This window comes from Hemitrygon akajei, chromosome 4 (assembly GCF_048418815.1).
Source record: "Hemitrygon akajei chromosome 4, sHemAka1.3, whole genome shotgun sequence".
NCBI lineage: Eukaryota > Metazoa > Chordata > Chondrichthyes > Myliobatiformes > Dasyatidae > Hemitrygon > Hemitrygon akajei.
In genome coordinates this window covers 107,426,116-107,447,302 of record NC_133127.1, presented here as the reverse complement: position 1 = coordinate 107,447,302, position 21,187 = coordinate 107,426,116, and the positions used below count along the sequence as shown (strand labels likewise).

General features: G+C 40.2%; 1 protein-coding gene across 1 annotated transcript in view; it reads right to left on the bottom strand.

The window, feature by feature from the left end:
• The window catches only part of LOC140725948 (uncharacterized), a 111,875-nt gene extending 91,311 nt beyond the window's left edge, over positions 1 to 20,564 (bottom strand). Inside the window, exon 1 of the mRNA XM_073041870.1 lies at positions 20,458 to 20,564. Within this exon, the coding sequence (XP_072897971.1) occupies positions 20,458 to 20,524 (67 nt within the window). The 5' untranslated portion in view covers positions 20,525 to 20,564. The remainder of the gene's footprint in view (positions 1 to 20,457) is intronic.
• Between the last annotated feature and the right edge of the window lie 623 nt (positions 20,565 to 21,187).

The window sequence follows — 21,187 nt, the reverse complement described above, 5'->3', positions numbered from 1 at the left end:
CATAATTCATTGCTTCAAATAGTGCATGGAAGTTTTTCCAGCCCATCAGGAAGGGAGGTGTCACTGTGGCAAATGGAGTTTAATTCAGATAAGTGATGTGTTTCATTTTGGAAAATAATACCTATGTAGGACTTTCACAATGAATGGTAGGCCCTGTGGAATATTGTAGGACAGAGGGTCTACAAATGCATGGTTCACAAAGTGAAGTCACAGGGTGACCATATAACCATATAACAATTACAGCAAGGAAACAGGCCATCTCGGCCCTTCTAGTCCATGCCGAACGCTTACTCTCACCAAGTCCCACCTACCTGCACTCAGCCCATAACCCTCCATTCCTTTCCTGTCCATATACCTATCCAATTTTTTTTTTTAAATAACAAAATCGAACCTGCCTCTACCACTTCTACTGGAAGCTCATTCCACACAGCTATCACTCTCTGAGTAAAGTTCCCCCTCGTGTTACCCCTAAACTTTTGCCCCTTAACTCTCAACTCATGTCCTCTTGTTTGAATCTCCCCTACTCTCAATGGAAAAAGCAATAAAACTTTTAACATAATGACCTTCATCAGTCAGGGCATTGAGTACAAAACCTGAGATTAAAAATTGTACTCATGATGCAGTTGTACAGGACACTGGGGAGGCTGCACTCGAAAACTGCTTTCAGTTTCCGTCACCATGCTATAGAAAAGCAGATCTTCAGGGATCTGTACTGGGTCCAAAGTTGTTTGTCAGATACATTAATGATCTGGATAATGGGGTGGTAAATTGGATTAGTAAGTATGCAGATGATACTAAGATAGGTGGCGTTGTGGATAATGAAGTAGGTTTTCAAAGCTTGCAGAGAGATTTAGGCCAGTTAGAAGAGCGGGCTGAAAGATGGCAGATCGAGCTTAATGCTGATAAGTGTGAGGTGCTACATTTTGGTAGGAATAATCAAAATAGGACACACATAGGACACAAAAAGGTAAATGGTAGGGCATTGAGGAATACAGTAGAACAGCGTGATCTAGAAATAATGATGCATAGTTCCCTGAAGGTGGGATCTCATGTGGATAGGTTGGTGAAGAAAGCTTTTGGTATGCTGGCCTTTATAAATCAGAGCATTGAATATAGGAGTTGGGATGTAATGCTAAAATTGTACAAGGCATTGGTGAGGCTAAATTTGGAGTATTGTGTACAGTTCTGGTCACCGAATTATAGGAAAGATGTCAACAAAATAGAGAGAGTACAGAGAAGATTTACCTGGGATGATGTTACAAAGATGTTACCTGGGTTTCGGCACCTAAGTTATAGAGAAAGGTTGAACAAGTTTGGTCTTTATTCTTTGGAGCATAGAAGGTTGAGGGGGAACTTGATAGAGGTATTTAAAATTATGAGGGGGATAGATAGCATTGATGTTGATAGGCTTTTTCCATTGAGAGTAGCTCCCCTACTCTCAATGGAAAAAGTGAAGTCACAGGGTGACCATATAACCATATAACAATTACAGCAAGGAAACAGGCCATCTCGGTCCTTCTAGTCCATGCCGAGAAGACATTCAAACAAGAAGATATGAATTGAGAGTTAGGGGGCAAAAGTTTAGGGGTAACACGAGGGGGAATTTCTTTACTCTGAAAGTGGTAGCTGTGTGGAATGAGCTTCCAGTAGAAGTGGTAGAGGCAGGTTCGATATTGTCATTTAATGTAAAATTGGATAGGTATATGGACATGAAAGGAATGGAGAATGATGGGCTGAGTGCAGGTAGGTGGGACTAGGTGAGAGTAAGCGTTCGGCATGGACTAGAAGGGCCGAGATGGCTTGTTTCTGTGCTGTAATTGTTATATGGTTATATGGTTAAAAGCTGTTATGAAAGTGGAAAAAATACAGAAAAGATTCACAAGGATGTTGCCAGGACAGGAATTATAGGAAGAGCCTGGACAGGCTGAGACTATTCCTCGGAGCATACAATTCTAAGTATTGCTCTTTAGAGATGTACAAAATCATGATGGTCATAGGATGAATGCCCCCTCCCCTCAGGAAATGGGGAAATCAGTAACTAGAGGGCATGGGTTTAAGGTGAGGGGGAAGGATTTCACACTTATTTTATGCACAAAGGATGGCACTTGTGTGGAATGAGCTGCCACAGGAAGTTGTTGAGTTAGCTACAATGACAGTTTTCAAAAAACAGTTAGACAGGTACATGGATTGAAAAAACTAGGTGGTTTTGGGAAATGCTGGCAAAGGGGACAAGCTTGAATAGGGCAACATGGTTGCCAGGGACTGAATGAACGGTTTCTGTGCTGTATAATTCTATGACAAGCCTGTCATGAGAGACAGGCAAGGGACTCCTCCCTCATCCCATTGTAGTCTCCATTGCTAAGGCATAATACACTGGTTTTAAATTGAAGTACTGCACCTTCCATTTGTATGAGAAACTCAATCATACTGTGATCACTCTTTCCAAGAGGATCCCTAACTATAAGATCACTAATTTTACCTGTCCCATTGCACAGGACCAGATCTAAGATAGCATTGTTTTGGTCTTCTATTTTATAGAAACATAGAAAACCTACAGCACAATGCAGGCCCTTCGGCCCACAAAATTGTGCCGAACATGTCCCTACCTTAGAAATTACTAGGCTTACCTATAGCCCTCTATTTTACTAAGCTCCATGTACCTATCTAAAAGCCTCTTAAAAGACCCTATCGGGGAGGGTTAATATTATTTTTCTTACTATTTTATATCACATTTATTCTTTGTAATTTCTAAAACTTAATAAAAAAAAGACCCTATCGTATCCACCTCCAGTACCGTTGCCGGCAGCCCACTCCATGCACTCAACACTCTCTGCGTGAAAAACTTACTCCTGACATCTCCTCTGTACCTACTCCCCAGCACCTTAAAACTGTGTCCTCTTGTGGCAACCATTTCAGCCCTGGGAAAAAGCCTCTGACTATCCACACGATCAATGCCCCCAGGCCATTAGGCTTCTGAACTCTCTGCCACATTGTATTGAAAGTGTCACTGATTAATCTGTTCTGTGCCTTATGATATGAAATATTAATGCACTTTAGTTTGTTATTTATGTGTGATTCATCTGTAGATTTTATCCTTACCATCATATGTTATTGTATGTTATGTGTACTACTGTGCATTACACCCTGGTTCAGAGAAGCGTCTCATTACAATATATGGTATATTACATGTTTATATACATGTATATAGTTAAATGACAATAAACTTGATTTGTCATAAAGAGATGAACATCTACTTTGATCAATAGACAGATTTTAAATCGGCAGCTTTTTAAAAAAAACCTCTTGTTCTATTTTGACTAATGTGTATGTTCCATTAATACACTGAGAGACAGGACCTACCTGTATTCAGAAAGGCAAGGATTGATATGGCTTTGTACATGGAAAACATTTCTCAATTATTTAATTGCATTCTCTGAAGAGGTGATCAAGACTGTAGTAGAGGGCAGGATGATATGCACTGCCTAAAAGAGCTAGTAAAATTAGTCTGTAAAGTGAGATCACATAGGATCTGATGTGAGCTAACAAACTGGTTACAAAATCAACTTGGTGGAAAGAGTCAGGGGTGATGGGTTGTCTTTCAAATTGGAGCCAGTGCCCAGCAGTGTGCTGCAAGGATATATAATAGGTCATCAGAGAATATTAATCGCATGATTAGTAAGTTTACAGTAAAGCATTTGACCAGGTTTTTAATGGTAGCCAGATCCAGAAGATTAAGTTGTGTGGGATTAATGATGAGCTAACAGGTGGGATTTGAAATTTATTCAATCATAAGAAGGTTGCAGAGGAGGAGCATTATTCTGACCTTCTCATCTCTGTTCTAAAGTGATGTCCCTGTATTTTAAGGGTGTGCCCTCTGGTCCTAGACTCCCCCCATTATAACCAACACTTCCCATCCACTCTATCTAGGCTTTTCAATATTCGATATTCAACAAAATAAACTTTTATTCTGATAGATACATGCAAGCTTTGTACTCACAAAATTTCATTTTTGAATGCCTCCCTCTTACCAAGTACACCTTTGCCAGAAAATAGCCTGTCCCAATCCATACTTGCCAGAACCCTACTGAGGCTATCAAAATAGGCCTTTCTGGAGTTTAGAATCTCAATCCAGACCTATCATTTTACATATTTACTTTGAAACTAATGGCATTATGATCATGAGATGCAAAATGTTTTCCTACACAAATTTCTGTCACCTGCCCTACCTCATTCCCGAACAGTAAATCAAGTTTCACTCACAAAGTCTCCTTGCACTTCAGATTCCTGAATTTTCTTCCAGTTTGGACAAAGGTCTACACCCTTATTAGTTCTACCAAACTGAATGACCATATATTTCCCTAAACTTATTTGCCTATTCTCCTAATCTGTCGAAGTCCTTCTGAAAATGCTCTGCTTCCACAGAACTACACAGCCCTCAACCTATTTTTGTATCATCTGCAAATTTGACCAGAAAGCCATCAATTCCATCACCATATCATTGAAATATAATGTGAAAAGAAGCAGTCCCAACACCAACCCCCACAGAACACCACTAGTCACTGGTAGCCAGTCAGATAAGGCCCCTTTAGTCCCATTCTTTGGCTTTTTCCTGTCAGCTAATCTTTTATCCAAGCTAGTATCCTTCTTGTAATACCATAGGCTCTTATTTTTTTTTTTTACCAGACTCATGTGTGGCCTTCTAAAATCTAAGCCAACAACATCCCCTGACTCTTCTTTGTCCATCCTGTATTCCCCCTGAATTCCAACAGATTTATCAGGTAAGACTTTCACTTAAGGAAGCCATGCTGACTTTGGCCTATTTTATCATTTGCCTCCAAGTACCTCAAAACCTTATCCTTAATTATGGACACTAACATTTTCCCAACCATAGAATTAAGGCTAATGGCCCTATAATTTCCAGTTCTTTTTTTCTCCCTCCCATCTTAAAGAGTAGAGTGACATTTGCAATTTTCCACTATTAATTCCTCCATAATCTCTCCAGCCACCTCTTTCAAAACCCTGAGGTGTAGTTCATCTGGTCCATGGGACTTACCTACCTTCAGACCTTTCAGCTTCCCAAGCACCTTCTCCTTAGTAACAATGGCTACACTCACTCCTGTCCCCTGACACTCTCAAATTTTTGGTATACTGTTGGTGTCTTCCATGACGAAGACTGGTGAAAAATAATTATTGAGTTTATTCTGTTTCTTTGTCCCCTATTACTACCTTTCCAGAGTCATTTTCCAGTGGTCCAACTTCCACTCTTGCCTCTCTTTTATTTTTTTATATGTCTGAAAACAATGGGAGGACCTTGAGAGCAAGGATAAGGTCAGGCAGAGGAATTGTAATAGGGTTCTCATTAGTTAGAGAGACAAAGAAGAGATTCTGTGACCACAAAAGAGATGCTAGGATGGTGTGTTACCTGCTGGGTGCCATGATCAGGGATGTCTCAGAGTGATATAGAACATTTTCAAGGGCCAGAGATTTTGGTGCACTTTGGCCACATTGACATATGCCGAAAGGGAAGTAAGTCCTGTGCAATGATGATAGGGAGTTATGAAAGAAACTGAAAAGCAGGATCCCAAAGGTAATAATTTATGGATTACTCCCAGCATCACTTTCTAGTCAGGGCAAGAAAAGACAGATGAAAATGTGGCTGAGGAACTGGTGCAGGGAGCAACATTACAAGTTCTTGGATTATTGGAACCTCTTCTGGTGCAGGGCAGTCAGTACAAGAGAGGCAGGTTGTACCTTAACTGGAGGGGGATCAAAATCCTGGCAGGGAGGTTTGCTAATGCCACTTTAGAGGTCTTGAACTAATCTGCAGGAGAATGAGAACCATAGTGGCAGATCAAAAAGAAGATGGATTGAAAGGAAGCATGATATTATGATCAGTAAGCCTGAAGAAGGAAAAGGCAGGAGCAAGATAATAGGAATGATGGGTCAGAAAGATTGATACATTTATTTTAATGCTAGGAGCATTAGGACTAAGGGCAATGAACTTAGAGCATGGACAAGTGGCCTTAACAAAGATTTGGTTGTGATAAGTAAAGGACTAACTGCTCGATATTCCAGACCAATGTTTTAGAAAACATACCAAAGGAGGCAAAGGGGAGGGGGAGATGCACTATAAATTAAAGACAATATCACAGCTGCACTCAGAGCAAACAAAGGATGCTCCTTCCAATTCAAGTTTATTGTCATCTGATTGTACATACAACCAAATGAAACAACATTCCTCCAGACCACAGTGCATCCACACAACACAGCACAGAAAACAAAATATTTACCACAAATAAATTGATAAAATCCAATTCATTGTGCATCTAGTATGCAGCATAGGTAAACATTAAACAGCCTACTGACCTAGCGATAGGACTTCAGTGGTGGCAGGATATTCATTAATCTCCCAGCTAAAGGAAGAAGCTGTACTCAGTCTGGCAGTCCTAGTCCTAATGCTTCTGTACTTCTCACCTGACAGTAGTGTGTCAGAGAGATTGTGAGATGGGTGGTAGGGATCTTCAACAATATTTCGGGCCCTTCATAAACAATACTCCAAATAAATGCCACAAGTTAGGGGGCAGGGAGAGCCCGGTGATGCTGTCAGCAGTTTTTATGACAGTATCCTCACTGGGAATAGTACCACTGAATTTGTATGGTAGAATTTAAGAATAAGAAAGATGGAATGACTCTGATGAGATTAAATAAGAGAAGTCCAACAAGACCAAGCTATTGAGGAACAGATGGCAGGCAGATTGGAGAAAAGTGTAAAATAAACATAGTTGTTGCTGTTGGTGATTTCAACTTCCCCAACACAGACTGGCACCTCCTTAGTGCGATAATTTTGAACAGGGAAGAATTTGTTAGCTGAACCAAGAGGGTTTCTTAAATCAGTACGTATGTGGTTCAATGAGAGGAAGGGATGGAATGTCGGGAAATTAGTCTGGTCAAGGTGACTGAACTTTCAATGGGAGAATAGGGAGGCATGTTTTGTAGCCTATTGTAAGATTAGCTTTCAATTCCTGCCACTATCTGAAGGGTTCTCCCAGTCACCACATGAGTTTCCTCCCACATTCCAAAAACATGTGGGTTAGGGTTAGTAAGATTATGGGCATGCTATGTTGGCACCAGAAGAACAGTGATACTTGCAGCATGCCCCAGCACATCTCAGACTATGGTGTTTGAATGTACAAGTAACAAATAAAGCTAACCCTTAATCTTTATTTAGAGCACAATGACCACAACTCATTAAGTTTGAATATGGAATTGACAGGGTAAGTATGGGCCATGTGGGAGAGTATTAAACTGCAGCAGAACAAATTACAAGATTATTGGGCAGAAACTAGGGTGAGTAAATTGGGAACAGCTCTCTTTGGGTAAGTCCACATCTGAGATGTGAAGATTGTTTAAAGACCAACTGTACAGAACACAGGACAGGTATGTTCCAGAAAGAAGAGATTGAGTAAACGAGGAGGAGACCTGAGTGATGATGGCGCTAAGCAGTGACTCTTTTGCTTCCATCTTTGGAAACAGCTTCATTTCTATCTTTGCTATCTCTTTTTTTACTTTTCAAGGTTGTTTTGAAGACCCTGACCTGGAGTTACATTCTGACTTTGGTTTTTTGCAGAAATGGGACCCGCTCTCAGGGGCTCACGACCGCCACTTTTCGATATGCCAAGGACACAGCCTGGAAGGCTAGCGCATCTTCAGGGTGTTAGATTTTCGTGGCTCTGGAGGCGGGCAGATTCAGGGCTGGTGCTGCTGCTGCAGACAACTGAAGCATTGCGGAAGAACGAGGAAGATGAGAACAGTGGGCTCGCTGCTGGCTGTGTGCCCAGAACTCAGAAAAAGCAACACAACAGACTTTTAACTAGTTATTTGTTATGTCACCCCCCTCGCTGTGAAAAAGGGACATCTCTTTTTCCCTTATTAGGAAGAGAGGGAGCCTATGGTATGTCAAATACCAGGGTACTGCAAGTCTGTGTCTTTATTGATGCTTTGCTGCATGTTTCAATGCTTGGTAGGGGGTGCTGATGTTATTTTGGGGGTGGGAGAGTCATTGCCTTGCTGCTGCTTGTGCATGGGTGGGGAGGAGTTGGGGGGGACTTTGGGGTTCTAATGTTTAAATTTAATTCATTTTTGGGACACTCCTCTGCTTTTGTGGATGTTTCTGAAGAAAAAGAATTTCAGGAGGTATATTGTATACATTGCTCTGACATTAAATGTACTTTGTAGAAACCTATTGAAGTCTCATTAAGTGACTAATTGAATAAATTTGAATAGATGAAAGGTAGAGTTAAATGGAGTTGCCCTTCAGAGAAAAGAATGAGTGATTATGATGTTGCGTTCTTGTTTCAAGCGGCGGGTGAAGGGGCATAGGTAAGGTTTTATTGTTGCCATTCATCCTTCATACTAGATTAAGTGTAGTCAGGATGACAGTGGGGGTAGTGAAATTCCCCTCCTACAACATGTCAGAAGTCAGGGAACTGCACAATGTCCATGTGCAGATCCTGGTAGACCAGGTAAGCAGGCAGATTAAATGGCTCGGCAATTACTAGATAGGCTGAAGGGTCTGTTTCTGTGCTGTACCTTTCTATGGCTTTATAACTCTAAGCTAGAGCTGAAGTTGGATGTACTCAGAAATCTGAAAACTTCAATGATGGACACTGAGATGGTCACGCATAAGATAATAGGCTTCCGATGGTGATTACCAGCAAATGTGAGGAGAGTAGGCAGTAAGCATAAGGTTTCTTTGTGGCTATTTCCTACACTAATAGGTACTCCCCATTCAGTACTTTTGTGGAGGATCATCTTTTCAGGTGCTAGCAGTAGTCGAGCCTCTGGCGTTGTGCGTGACTGCCTCTTGAGGCTCAAAAGGAAGGAGTGCAGTCAAACAAAGTGATACTGATAGTGAGTAGGACAGACAGGAGATCCTGTGCCATGGAAGAGATGCCAGGATGGTGTGTTGCCTCCCAGATGTCTCTGAGCAGCTGCAGAAAATTGTCAAGAGAAAGGGAGCAGGAGGCTGGTATATGAGTCAGTACAGATTAATTAGGCAGAACAAGGACAGATGAAAAACTACAAATGCCAGGAGCAGCATACACAAAATGCTGGAGGAACTAAGCAGAGGGAAATGAATGGTTGATATTTCAGGCTGCAACCTAGATAGATAGATAGATAGATAGATAGATACTTTATTCATCCCCATGGGGAAATTCAACTTTTTTTCCAATGTCCCATACACTTGTTGTAGCAAAACTAATTACATACAATACTTAACTCAGTAAAAAAATATGATATGCATCTAAATCACCGTCTCAAAAAGCATTAATAATAGCTTTTAAAAAGTTCTTAAGTCCTGGCGGTAGAATTGTAAAGCCTAATGGCATTGGGGAGTATTGACCTCTTCATCCTGTCTGAGGAGCATTGCATCGATAGTAACCTGTCACTGAAACTGCTTCTCTGTCTCTGGATGGTGCTATGTAGAGGATGTTCAGAGTTATCCATAATTGACCGTAGCCTACTCAGCGCCCTTCGCTCAGCTACCGATGTTAAACTCTCCAGTACTTTGCCCACGACAGAGCCCGCCTTCCTTACCAGCTTATTAAGACGTGAGGCGTCCCTCTTCTTAATGCTTCCTCCCCAACACGCCACCACAAAGAAGAGGGCGCTCTCCACAACTGACCTATAGAACATCTTCAGCAGCTCACTACAGACATTGAATGATGCCAACCTTCTTAGGAAGTACATTTGACTCTGTGCCTTCCTGCACAAGGCATCTGTGTTGGCAGTCCAGTCAAGCTTCTCGTCTAACTGTACTCCCAGATACTTGTAGGTCTTAACCTGCTCCACACGTTCTCCATTAATGATCACTGGCTCCATATGGGGCCTAGATCTCCTAAATTCCACCACCATCTCCTTGGTCTTGGTGATATTGAGACGCTGGTAGTTTGAGTTGCACCATATCACAAAGTCCTGTATCAGTTTCCTATACTCCTCCTCCTGTCCATTCCTGACACACCCCACTATGGCCGTGTCATCAGCGAACTTCTGCACATGGCAAGACTCTGAGTTATATTGGAAGTCTGATGTGTACAGGGTGAACAGGACCGGAGAGAGTACGGTTCCCTGCGGCGCCCCTGTGCTGCTGACCACCGTGTCAGACCTACAGTCTTCCAACCGCACATACTGAGGTCTATCTGTCAAGTAGTCCACTATCCAATCCACCATGTGAGAGTCTACTCCCATCTCCGTTAGTTTGTGCCTTAAGATCTTGGGCTGGATGGTGTTAAAGGCACTAGAGAAGTCAAGGAATGTAATCCTCACAGCACAACTGACCCCCTCTAGGACCATTAGGACTGGAAAGGAAGAGTGACAAAGCCAGAAGGCTAGGGGGAAGTGAAGGAGCATGATCTGGGAGGTGACAGGTGAATCCAGCTGAGAGAGGAAAGGCGGGAAGATATGGGAGGAGAGGATGCAATGTTATGAGAAGCTGGTGGGTAATAGGTGGAAGAAGCAAAAGGTTGATAAAAAGCAGTCTGATAGCATTTGGCCATGGAGTAAAGGGAAGAAGTGGGGAGCCAAAGGGAGGAAGGTGAACATAATGGGCAGGTCATGAGGAGAGGGCAAAAAGAAGGGGTGAAGGGGGCCTAGGAATAAGGGAATACAGAAGATTGGGGCTAAACAGAGAGCAGTAGTTACTGAAAGTTGGAGAAATCAAAGTTGCTGCCATTTGGTTGGAGACCACCAAGATGGAATATGTTGCTCCCCCAATCTACATCTCGCTACAACGTGACAGTACAGGAGGCCACGTTGGAATAGGAAGATGTATTACAATGTGACAGTACAGGAGGCTACATTGGAACAATGTGACAGTATAGGAGGCCACGTAGGAATAGGAAGTTGTATTACAATGTGACAGTACAGGAGGCCACGTAGGAATAGGAGTTGGTATCACAAAGTGACAGTACAGGAGGCCACATTAGAATGGAGGTGGTATTGCAATGGCAGACAGAACAAGAGTACTCAACAATATGCATCAGATCATGTTGATGTGGAGGAGGCTGCACCAGGAGAGCCAGAAACAATACATAACACCAATGGGTTTCTAGGTGAAGTGCTGCCTCACATGGAAGGACTGTTTAGAGCCTCAAATTATGACAGAAGAGGCGTAATGTAATACTTAGTGTAGTTGCATTGATGAGTGTCACAGAGAGTACAATCCCTGCAGAAGCAGAGAGAGGATGAGGAGGGGAAGACAAGTCTGGTGGTGGGATCTCATTGGAGATGGCAAAAGTTGCAGAGAATGATATGTTGGATGCAGAGGCTCTTGAGGTGGTAGGTGAAAACAAGAGGATCCATATCCCTGCTATGTTGGCGGTGGGGGGGGGGGGGGGCTTGGTGGATTGGGATGAGGGAAATGTCTGGGGAAATGGAGATGTGACTGAGGGTTGTCGTATAAAAAATATTGGTTGATTAAGCTTATATAATCAATTAAATATATAAAAATATTGGATGATTAAGCTTTCCTGTTCTTTTAAATAATTAATTACAGGTTATATGTATAAATAGGTGAATTGCATACATTATCACACTACCACATGATATGTGCATGCCTCACTTAAAGTAAACTCAAAGTTAGACCTGCAATTATAGACCTGTCAGTTTGACATCAGTGGTGGGTAAATTAATGGAAAGTATTCTTAGAGATAGTATTTATAATTATCTGGATAGACAGGATCTGATTAGGAGTAGCCAGCATGGATTTGTGCGTGGAAGGTCATGTTTGACAAACCTTATTGAATTTTTTGAAGAAGTTACGAGGAATGTTGACGAGGGTAAGGCAGTGGATGTAGTCTATATGGACTTCAGCAAGGCCTTTGACAAAGTTCCACATGGAAGGTTAGTTAAGAAGGTTCAATCGTTAGGTATTAATGCTGGAGTAATAAAATGGATTCAACAGTGGCTAGATGGGAGATGCCAGAGAGTAGTGGTGGATAATTGTTTATCGGGGTGGAGGCCGGTGACAAGCGGGGTGCCTCAGGGATCTGTTTTGGGCCCAATGTTGTTTGTAATATACATAAATGATCTGGATGATGGGGTGGTAAATTGGATTAGTAAGTATGCCGATGATACTAAGGTAGGAGGTGTTGTGGATAATGAGGTGGGTTTTCAAAGCTTGCAGGGAGATTTATGCCGGTTAGAAGAATGGGCTGAACGTTGGCAGATGGAGTTTAATGCTGAGAAGTGTGAGGTTCTACATTTTGGCAGGAATAATCCAAATAGAACATACAGGGTAAATGGTAGGGCATTGAGGAATGCAGTGGAACAGAGAGATCTAGGAATAACAGTGCATAGTTCCCTGAAGGTGGAGTCTCATGTAGATAGGGTGGTGAAGAAGGCTTTTGGAATGCTGGCCTTTATAAATCAGAGCATTGAGTACAGAAGTTGGGATGTAATGTTAAAATTGTACAAGGCATTGGTAAGGCCAAATTTGGAATATTGTGTACAGTTCTGGTCACCAAATTATAGGAAAGATATCAATAAATTAGAGAGAGTGCAGAGACGATTTACTAGGATGTTACCTGGGTTTCAGCACTTAAGTTACAGAGAAAGGTTGAACAAGTTAGGTCTCTATTCATTGGAGCGTAGAAGGTTGAGGGGGGATTTGATCGAGGTATTTAAAATGTTGAGAGGGATAGATAGAGTTGACGTGAATAGGCTGTTTCCATTGAGAGTAGGGGAGATTCAAACGAGAGGACATGATTTGAGAGTTAGGGGGCAAAAGTTTAAGGGAAACACGAGGGGGTATTTCTTTACTCAGAGAGTGATAGCTGTGTGGAATGAGCTTCCTGTAGAAGTAGTAGAGGCCAGTTCAGTTGTGTCATTTAAGGTAAAATTGGATAGGTATATGGACAGGAAAGGAGTGGAGGGTTATGGGCTGAGTGCGGGTAGGTGGGACTAGGTGAGATTAAGAGTTCGGCACGGACTAGGAGGGCCGAGATGGCCTGTTTCCGTGCTGTGATTGTTATATGTTATATTTCAGACTCATGTCTTCCTTTGAATTAGTGTAATCTTTTGAAGTTATCAAAACATAACAGTGGTGAAAAGGTATTTTTAAAATAAACTCAAGATGGCTACTGACCTGTTAAAGCACAGCGAGATATTCAGACTAAAAAAAAGCAGCAAGGAGCTTTGAGTAAAATACACAGCCCAGTACAAGCAGACCATTGAATTTTTTTAAAAAGGCTATAAATGGAAGAATTCAGTTCAAAAAAAGTGAGTATCGGGTGATAATAATTATTTTTTTAAAAATCAGAAATGGCTAGCTACATGGAAATATTGACAAATTTGATTACACAATGGGTGATTGGTTCATGTATTTTGAAGAAAGCGAAATAACCAATGAGAAGTGAGTGCTAATTTTGCTGTGTACATTGGCAAACAGTTTATTGCTTTTCTTTATTCTGCAGTAAATGCTTCTAAGAAAATGAATTCCAGGGTAGTCTATGGTGACATATATGTACCTCAATAATACATTTACTTAGAAATTTGAATTTTTAGAGATTTAGCCAAAAAGGTGGATGAGGGTAGTGTAGTGGATTTCAGCGTGACTTTCAAGGTCCTTTATGGCAGTCTGGTCTGGAAGCTTAGGTCCCATGGAAGCCAGGAAGAAATAATTAGGTGGATTCAAAGTTGCCCCCAAGGGTAGGAAGCAAATGGTGGGGGCTGAAGGTTGTTTCTTGGAATGGAGGTGGTGATTAGTGCTGTGTCACATCCGTCAGTGTGGGATATTTTTGAATGCAAGTGCACAAGGCTTGATCAGAACTAAGTTTAATCTCACCGGCATTTGTCATGAAATTTGTTGATCGGTAAGCTTGTGGTGACAGTTGAAATTAGAAGGTGATAGTGATGAAGATTATTGTAGAATACAGAGGGACTTTGATTGGTTAGAGAAATGGGCTGAGGAGGAGGAAATAGAGTTCAATACCTTTGAGTCGGTGACTCTCCTCCCTGACCTTGCTATCTTTTATGTCATTCTCCTTGGTGGAACAGAATGGAGCACAAGAAAAACAGTAAAAATTGACTTCTTCATATTATGCCATTGGCAATTTTGGATGAGCTCAAATTTTGGCAATTAAAGTTTTAGAAGACAGCTGTTAAGCTGAAAAACATGTTGAAGGTGTATGCAAAGAACTGGTGCACAGTGGTGTTAACTGGGTGCAAGATGGCAGGTGCAAGCTGGGACTACCACATGTGAAATTTCCATTCTTTATTTTGTCATTAACACATTACCAAGAAGGAGTTTAACTTGTTATTCTACCAACTGTCAGGAAGACATTTTCTCTGATGTGTTAAAGGTTTAGTTTTAAATAATGCAGAAAGAAAATCTGTAAGTATAGCAATGAATATCTTGAATTTCATTGGTTATTCAAGTCAATAAATTAATCATACAGTGATTAGTTTACAGACAAAGCAACTGTTGCAAAACATGAGATAAATTGTAAAGGATACATTTGACCTTCTTTTAGGAACCTACACATTTTGAACTGGAGACCACAGTTACCTGTTAAAACATTTGTGGTGGCTGTTGCACGTCTTCAGGACATTGACATTTTGACCACATCCTGATTTAATGATGATCACAGTATGAATGCAGCAATGTATTGGCGAAAACAAGACTGTCTGTCATGTAGCATGGGTATAGATTGCATTCTATGCTCAGCATAAAGTTTCCATGTGAATTAAGACCATAAGATATCGGAACAGAATTAGGCCATTTGGCTCATCAAGTCTGATTCATCATGGCTAATCTAATTTTTCTCTCAGCCCCAGTCTGTCCTGCCTTCTCTTCATATCCCTTCAAGCCCTGACCAATCAAGAATCTATCAACCTCTGCCTTAAATATACATAAAGACTTGGCCACCACAGCTGCAGTGGCAAAGAATACAGTAGGATGTAGATCAGTTGCAGATATTGGCGGAGAAATGGCAGATGGGGATTAATCTGGCCAAATGTGAAGTGTTGCACATTGGTAAGCCAAATGTAAAGAAGCAGTACTGTGTTATGTGCAAGACCTTTAACAGTGTTGATGAGCAGAGGGATCCTGGGGTCCAAGTTCTTAACTCTTTGAAAGTGTCTACACAGGTTCAAAGGTGGTTATGGGTTCCTAAGGTTGTCATAGCCAGGGTGGTAGTGGGGATTAGCTCCCATTACCTACAAAGTGCTCCAAATGCTGTGCGACTGTAACAGCCTCTGACAACCAAGCCCAACTCTAGATCTTCACGAGTGACTTGGCTACTAAGCCCAGCGGAACTGTTTCTACTGACAAGGGAAGGGGCAAAGATGGACCACTGGTGCCTCAAAACCAGTTGCTTCAGGTAGGTGGGTCTCATCAGCCTTGGATGGCAGCCTGCCTCGGAGAAGGAAAACTCTGATTTTAAACTTCCGCTGCCTTGCGGCCATACCTACCCATGAGAAAGGCTTCAAGAGTAAACCCTGAGGAAGAAATCTGGAGCTGGGGCCCCTAAGGCTGTTTGATAGTGTTTACAACTTCACTCTGGCAACCTTTGCAATGATACTGGTGCCAAGCTGTATCGGTGCTTGCCCTTCCTTTGGACTACATCAGTAACATGGAGAGGGGGAGCCCACTGCATGGGCAACAGTTGGCTCTTCAAATCTTCCCATCCAGGCTTGAGCCATGGAGGGGACACCTTCCACCAGAGGTGCAAATGCATGATCCCCTGGGATTGACGGCTGCCTACTACTTAGGGTGGTTATGAAGGCATATGACATGCTTGCCTTTATTAGTCAAGGCATTGAGTTCACTCTTTCCAATATTTTTATTAATTTCTACATAGAAGAATACAGAGTACAAGAAAGTGTATATAAAAGGTCAAAAAAGATTTTAATAAACTACCAATTACATTATATCTGCTCATAATAACAATCTCATTACCCCATATTCATATAAGTTAATCAATAGTTACATTGAACTATACTAATTTATCACACAAAAAAGTATCTAACCCCTACCAAGACTGAAGCTGTTCATTAAGGAGAAAAGAAGGTAAACTACCTTCTCATATAATAAAAATTAATAATAGCCAACATCTGAGTTTAAACAATGAATTGAAGGTTTTGAAAATAATTCAGAAAAGGTCCCCATAACATTTGAAAGTCCTGACGAGATTCAAAAATTGAACAACGAATCTTCTTTAAATTTTCCATTTTTGTAACATACTGTGAGTTTGGGAGGTTATTATATTTGGGTTATTAACTGTTTGTATTTGTATTCTAGCCTTATCAATTATGTACTCTCAAGCTCTCTGTACTCGATGTTTTTCTTCTTATGCTTGTTTGAAAATTAATAAAAAGATTTAAAAAGAAAAAAAAGAATCTTCTCTAAATCTAAACATGACATAAGATCGCATAATCACTGAGCATGAGTAGGAGGAAAAAATTCTTTCGATTTAAACAAAAGCGTCCTCCTAGCGATAAGAGAGCTAAAGGACAATATATGTAAATCAGATGCCTTCAGCTTAATATCTTGTCGTGCAACAATATTGAATAGGGCTGTCAGAGGGTTAGGCTTAAAATTGACTTTAAAATGTAAGGAAAAAGTTCGATAAGCTTCCAATATTTTTCAAGATTCGGACGTCCAAAACATATGAATTAATGAAGTTTCTCCATTATTACATCTGTCACAGTAGGGAGATATATCTGAATAAAAATGAGATAGCTTATCCTTAGTCATATGAACTCTATGTACCATCTTAAATTGTATGAGGGAATGACGAGCACATAGCGATGAAGTATTAACCAATTTAAAAATCTCATTCCAAGTTTCCTCAGATACTGATGTCTGTAAATCTTGTTCCCAGAGATTCTTAATTTTGTCTGAAGGAACATTCCTCATCTCCAGTAACATACCATAAATGTTAGATATTGAACCATTATGAAAAGATGTCAAACTAAAAATTACATCTAGTAAGTTCTTACCTGAGCTTATAGGAAATGTACATAATTGAGATCTTAAAAAATCTCTGATTTGTAGATATCTAAAAAAGTGAGTTTTGAGTAAGCTCTATTTAGCTGACAATCGCTCAAATGAAAAAAAGGTTTCCTCCAACAAACAGATCCCAAAAACATTTAATACCCAACCTGTCCCATTCTTTAAAAACTAAATCAGTCATGGAGGGTTTAAAAAAATTAGAATAAATGGGACTTTAAAGGGAAAATCTCAATAAACCAAAGTGTTTACATTGTATCCACATCCTCAGAGTATATTTAACTATTAAATTATCAGTTAGTTTACTTACAGATATAGAAAGTGAGGATCCAAGAAGAGAAGTAATAGAAAGTTTATTAACAGAGTTAACTTCTAAAGAAACCCATACCGGACAGTCTACATGATTAATATAATATAGCCAAAACATAAGATATTGTATATTAACTGCCCAGTAATAAAACCTAAAATTAGGTGAGACTAAACCTCCAGACTTTTTAGATTTTTGAAGATGAACTTTATTTAAATGAGGACATTTATTTTTCCATATATAATAGAATCAAGAGAGTCAAAAAAGGATTTAGGAATAAAACAGGTAAAGCCTGAAAAAGATATATAAATTTAGGTAGAATATTCACTTTAATAGAATTAATTCAACTAATCAATGTTATTGAAAGAGGTGACCAATTTAATAATATCCTTTTTACATGATTCAATAAAGTAAGAAAGTTTTCTTTAAACAGGTGTTTGTAATTCTTAGTGACTATTACACCCAAATAAGTAAATTGATTCCTTACAACATTAAAAGGGAGATTAGTATTAATTGATACTAAATTATTTAAAGGAAATAATTCACTCTTATGTAGGTTAATTTATATCCTGAAAACTGGCTAAAACGGGAGAGTAAAGAAAGTACACAAGGTAACGAGGTTTCAACATTAGAGATAAACAGCAATATATCATCAGCGTAAAGCGAAATTTTGTGAGTAATACCTCTGCTTAAAATACCACAGATTCTCCAAAAGCAATGGCAAGAGGTTCTAAAGCTAGATCAAAGCCTTGTCTAGTTCTGCAATGAAGTTTAAATGGTTTGGAATTTTGAAAATTAGTAAGAACCCGAGCAGAAGGAGATAGATAAAATAATTTAATCCATTGAATAAAATCTGGTCCAAAATTAAATTTTTCTAAGGTTTTAAATAAATAATTCCATTCAACCCGATCGGCCTTCTCAGCATCTAAGGATATCACACATTCCGATATTGCATAGAGTTCTGGTTGTCAATTTGAAGGAAAGATGTTGAAGCTTTGGAGAAGCTGCAGAAGAGGTTTACCAGGATGCTGGCTGGATTAAGGGCATGTGCTACACTGAGCAGTTGGACAAACTTGGTTGATTTCTCTGGAGCAGAGAAGCTGATGGAAGATCTGATGGAGATTTATAAGATTATGGTTGGCATAGATACACAAAAAATATCTTTTCCCAGGGTTGAAATGTCTAAAACCAGAAGGCATGTATTTAAGGTGAGATGGGTAAAATCAAAGGAGGTGTGAGGGGCAGTTGTTTTTTTTTTATAGAGTGGCAGTTGCCTGGAATGCACTGCCTTGGGTGGTGGTAGAGGCAGAAACATTAGGAATTTTGAAGAGATATTTAGATAGTGAGAGAAATGGAAGGATATGCTGTAGACATTGTGTTGGCCATTTGATTACTAATTTAACTGGGTCAGCACAATATTGTGGGCCGAAGGGCTTGTTTCTGTGCTGTACTGTTCTGTTTAATATGAGATCTGAGTTGGTGAAGGGGCCCACCCTCAGTAAATCTCAGCTCGTGGAGTCTAACCCTTGCAAGGAATTGTAAATAAATGAGTGTTAAAATATAAACACTTACTCTTTGCTCCTGATTTCCCTTATTATATTCAAGGCTAACCATGCTCATGCCAAGCCGTAAAGTTAACTCATACCACTGGATCATAATCCAATCACACCCAACAGCCAATAAGGGTCTGCCTCACTCCAAATGAACATTGAGGTTCTTAAATCTACCCGGCAGACTGACGTGTGGTTCTTAAATCTACCCGGCAGACTGATGTGCGGGTCTTAAATCTACCCGGCAAACTATCACACATACTGTAAACTGCTAGTCTACAGGAATTAAACCTACAGGAATGTTTTATTGTACAGAATGCTCTTGGCCTTGTGTTCAGTAGAATTTTGGAATGAACTAAACATGAACTGGCCAGCCAGGAATCACCAATTTAATGCCTTTCCCAATTTAAATATGAGAAAGGTACCTTGTCAAGGTGCTGTTCCTCAAACTCATTTGAGTTTTTGAAACAACGTGGGACTTTTAGGATACAGAGTCATTTGGATTGGATTTAAAATGTCGGACAACAGGAAACTCACTGTCACTCTTGCAGACTGAATTGAGGTATTTTATGAAAAATTTACCAATATTCCTCAGTCTCACTAATTTAGAAGAGACCTCATTTTGAAATGTATCTATATTACACTAAATAGAAAGAAAAATATGTTAGATGAGTTCTAAAATTTTATGTACAACATCACAGATGTGGGTACTTTCACATGCACAGAAGAATTTGCACAAATCATGAAAAATGGTTGGCTTTTCAATGCTATGCCTTTGAGTCTCCATGTTTATGAGTATCATACATGCAAAGAATCCCAGAAAAAAGTCTGGAGAGGGCTCTACCATCAAACAAAATTCCAAATCACTAAAAGCATTTTTAAATTTTGTTTAAACTCATTCATATTGCGTAAGCAAATATAGTAGACATTTTTTTCTTCATCATCAGCATTACTCTTTGAAACTTCTTGGAACTAACATTGCTTTTATCTGATATAAGATAACATGATTGGATTGAAATATAATTAACACAGAACCATGATTCATGATTGACAAAGAAAATGAACCATACTTCTGTATTATCCTACCTTCTCTCCTCATACCATCAATGTGATGTTGGCAATATTGGTTTGATAGCAATTACACGATAAGGCACAGGCACACAGGGAACAGCACACAAACAGGCACTTCGGCTCTGAGTCCCACTGACCCTCCACCACCCATCAATCTCCCCACTTTCTCAGCAACTTCCACTCTGTCCTGTTTTCACCACTCACCCACATCCACTGTGGGAAACTCACAATACACGTGGTCACAGGGAGAACATGCAAATACTACATAAAGGGAAGCCGACACCAGGATCAAGCCTAAGTCTCCAGTGCCTTGAGTCGGTGACTCTAGCAGCAGAGCCTCATGATTAATAACTTCCTCCCAGGAAGTAAAATCAGACCTGATACAGAATATATGTGAAACCAGACTGCTTGAGTTCTTGTGGTTAAGACTATCAGAGAAGGTACATACAAAATATACTAATTGCCACTTCATTTTTATTTTCAAAGGAAAATAATTAAATGGGGATGGAAGCACTTACCTTGGACAAGATTTATCAAGGCAAAGATCCAAATTGGAGCATAACTATGTTTTGCTTGTTCAGTCATATCAGATCTTTGATTTTGTGTGAGTCTACCAGCCCAGCACAGGAAGTGAACTGCAGGATTATCATGAGCATTAACTTTGTTTTATCTTATCATGCAGTCACATCCGCTCAACAAGGCTTTCCATAACAGGTGCTCAGATCACTTTATGGATCAGTGTCTTTTAAAGAAAACGTATTGTGTAAAGATGTGTACATTTCCCATCGATTTCAACGTGAAAGCTCTGGCTGCATTTCAGACCTCAAGAATTCAAAGTACATTTATTATCAAAGAATAAATAAATTAAACAACCTTGAGAATTATTTGCTTATAGACAGTCACAAAGCATGGATCCTGAAAAAAAAATAAAAAAATGTAAAGACTAATCCCCAATATACACAGAGAAAGAGAGAAAAAAAAACACAAGTCACGGAAACAACAGAACCGAGCATTCTGAACCAACTGGAGTCCTTGGAGCCAAATCCCCAGAGCAGCCTGGTGTAGGCCCAATGCCTCAGTATTCAGGAATGGGGGGGAAGAGAGAGCCGAAGCCCAGTAATAGGGATAGGGGAGGGGGTAGGCCTATTACTGGGCTTCGGCCCTCTCTTCCCCCCCATTCCTGATGAAGGGTCTCGGCCCGAAACGTTGGCTACTCTTTTCTCACAGATGCTGCCTGACCTGCTGAGT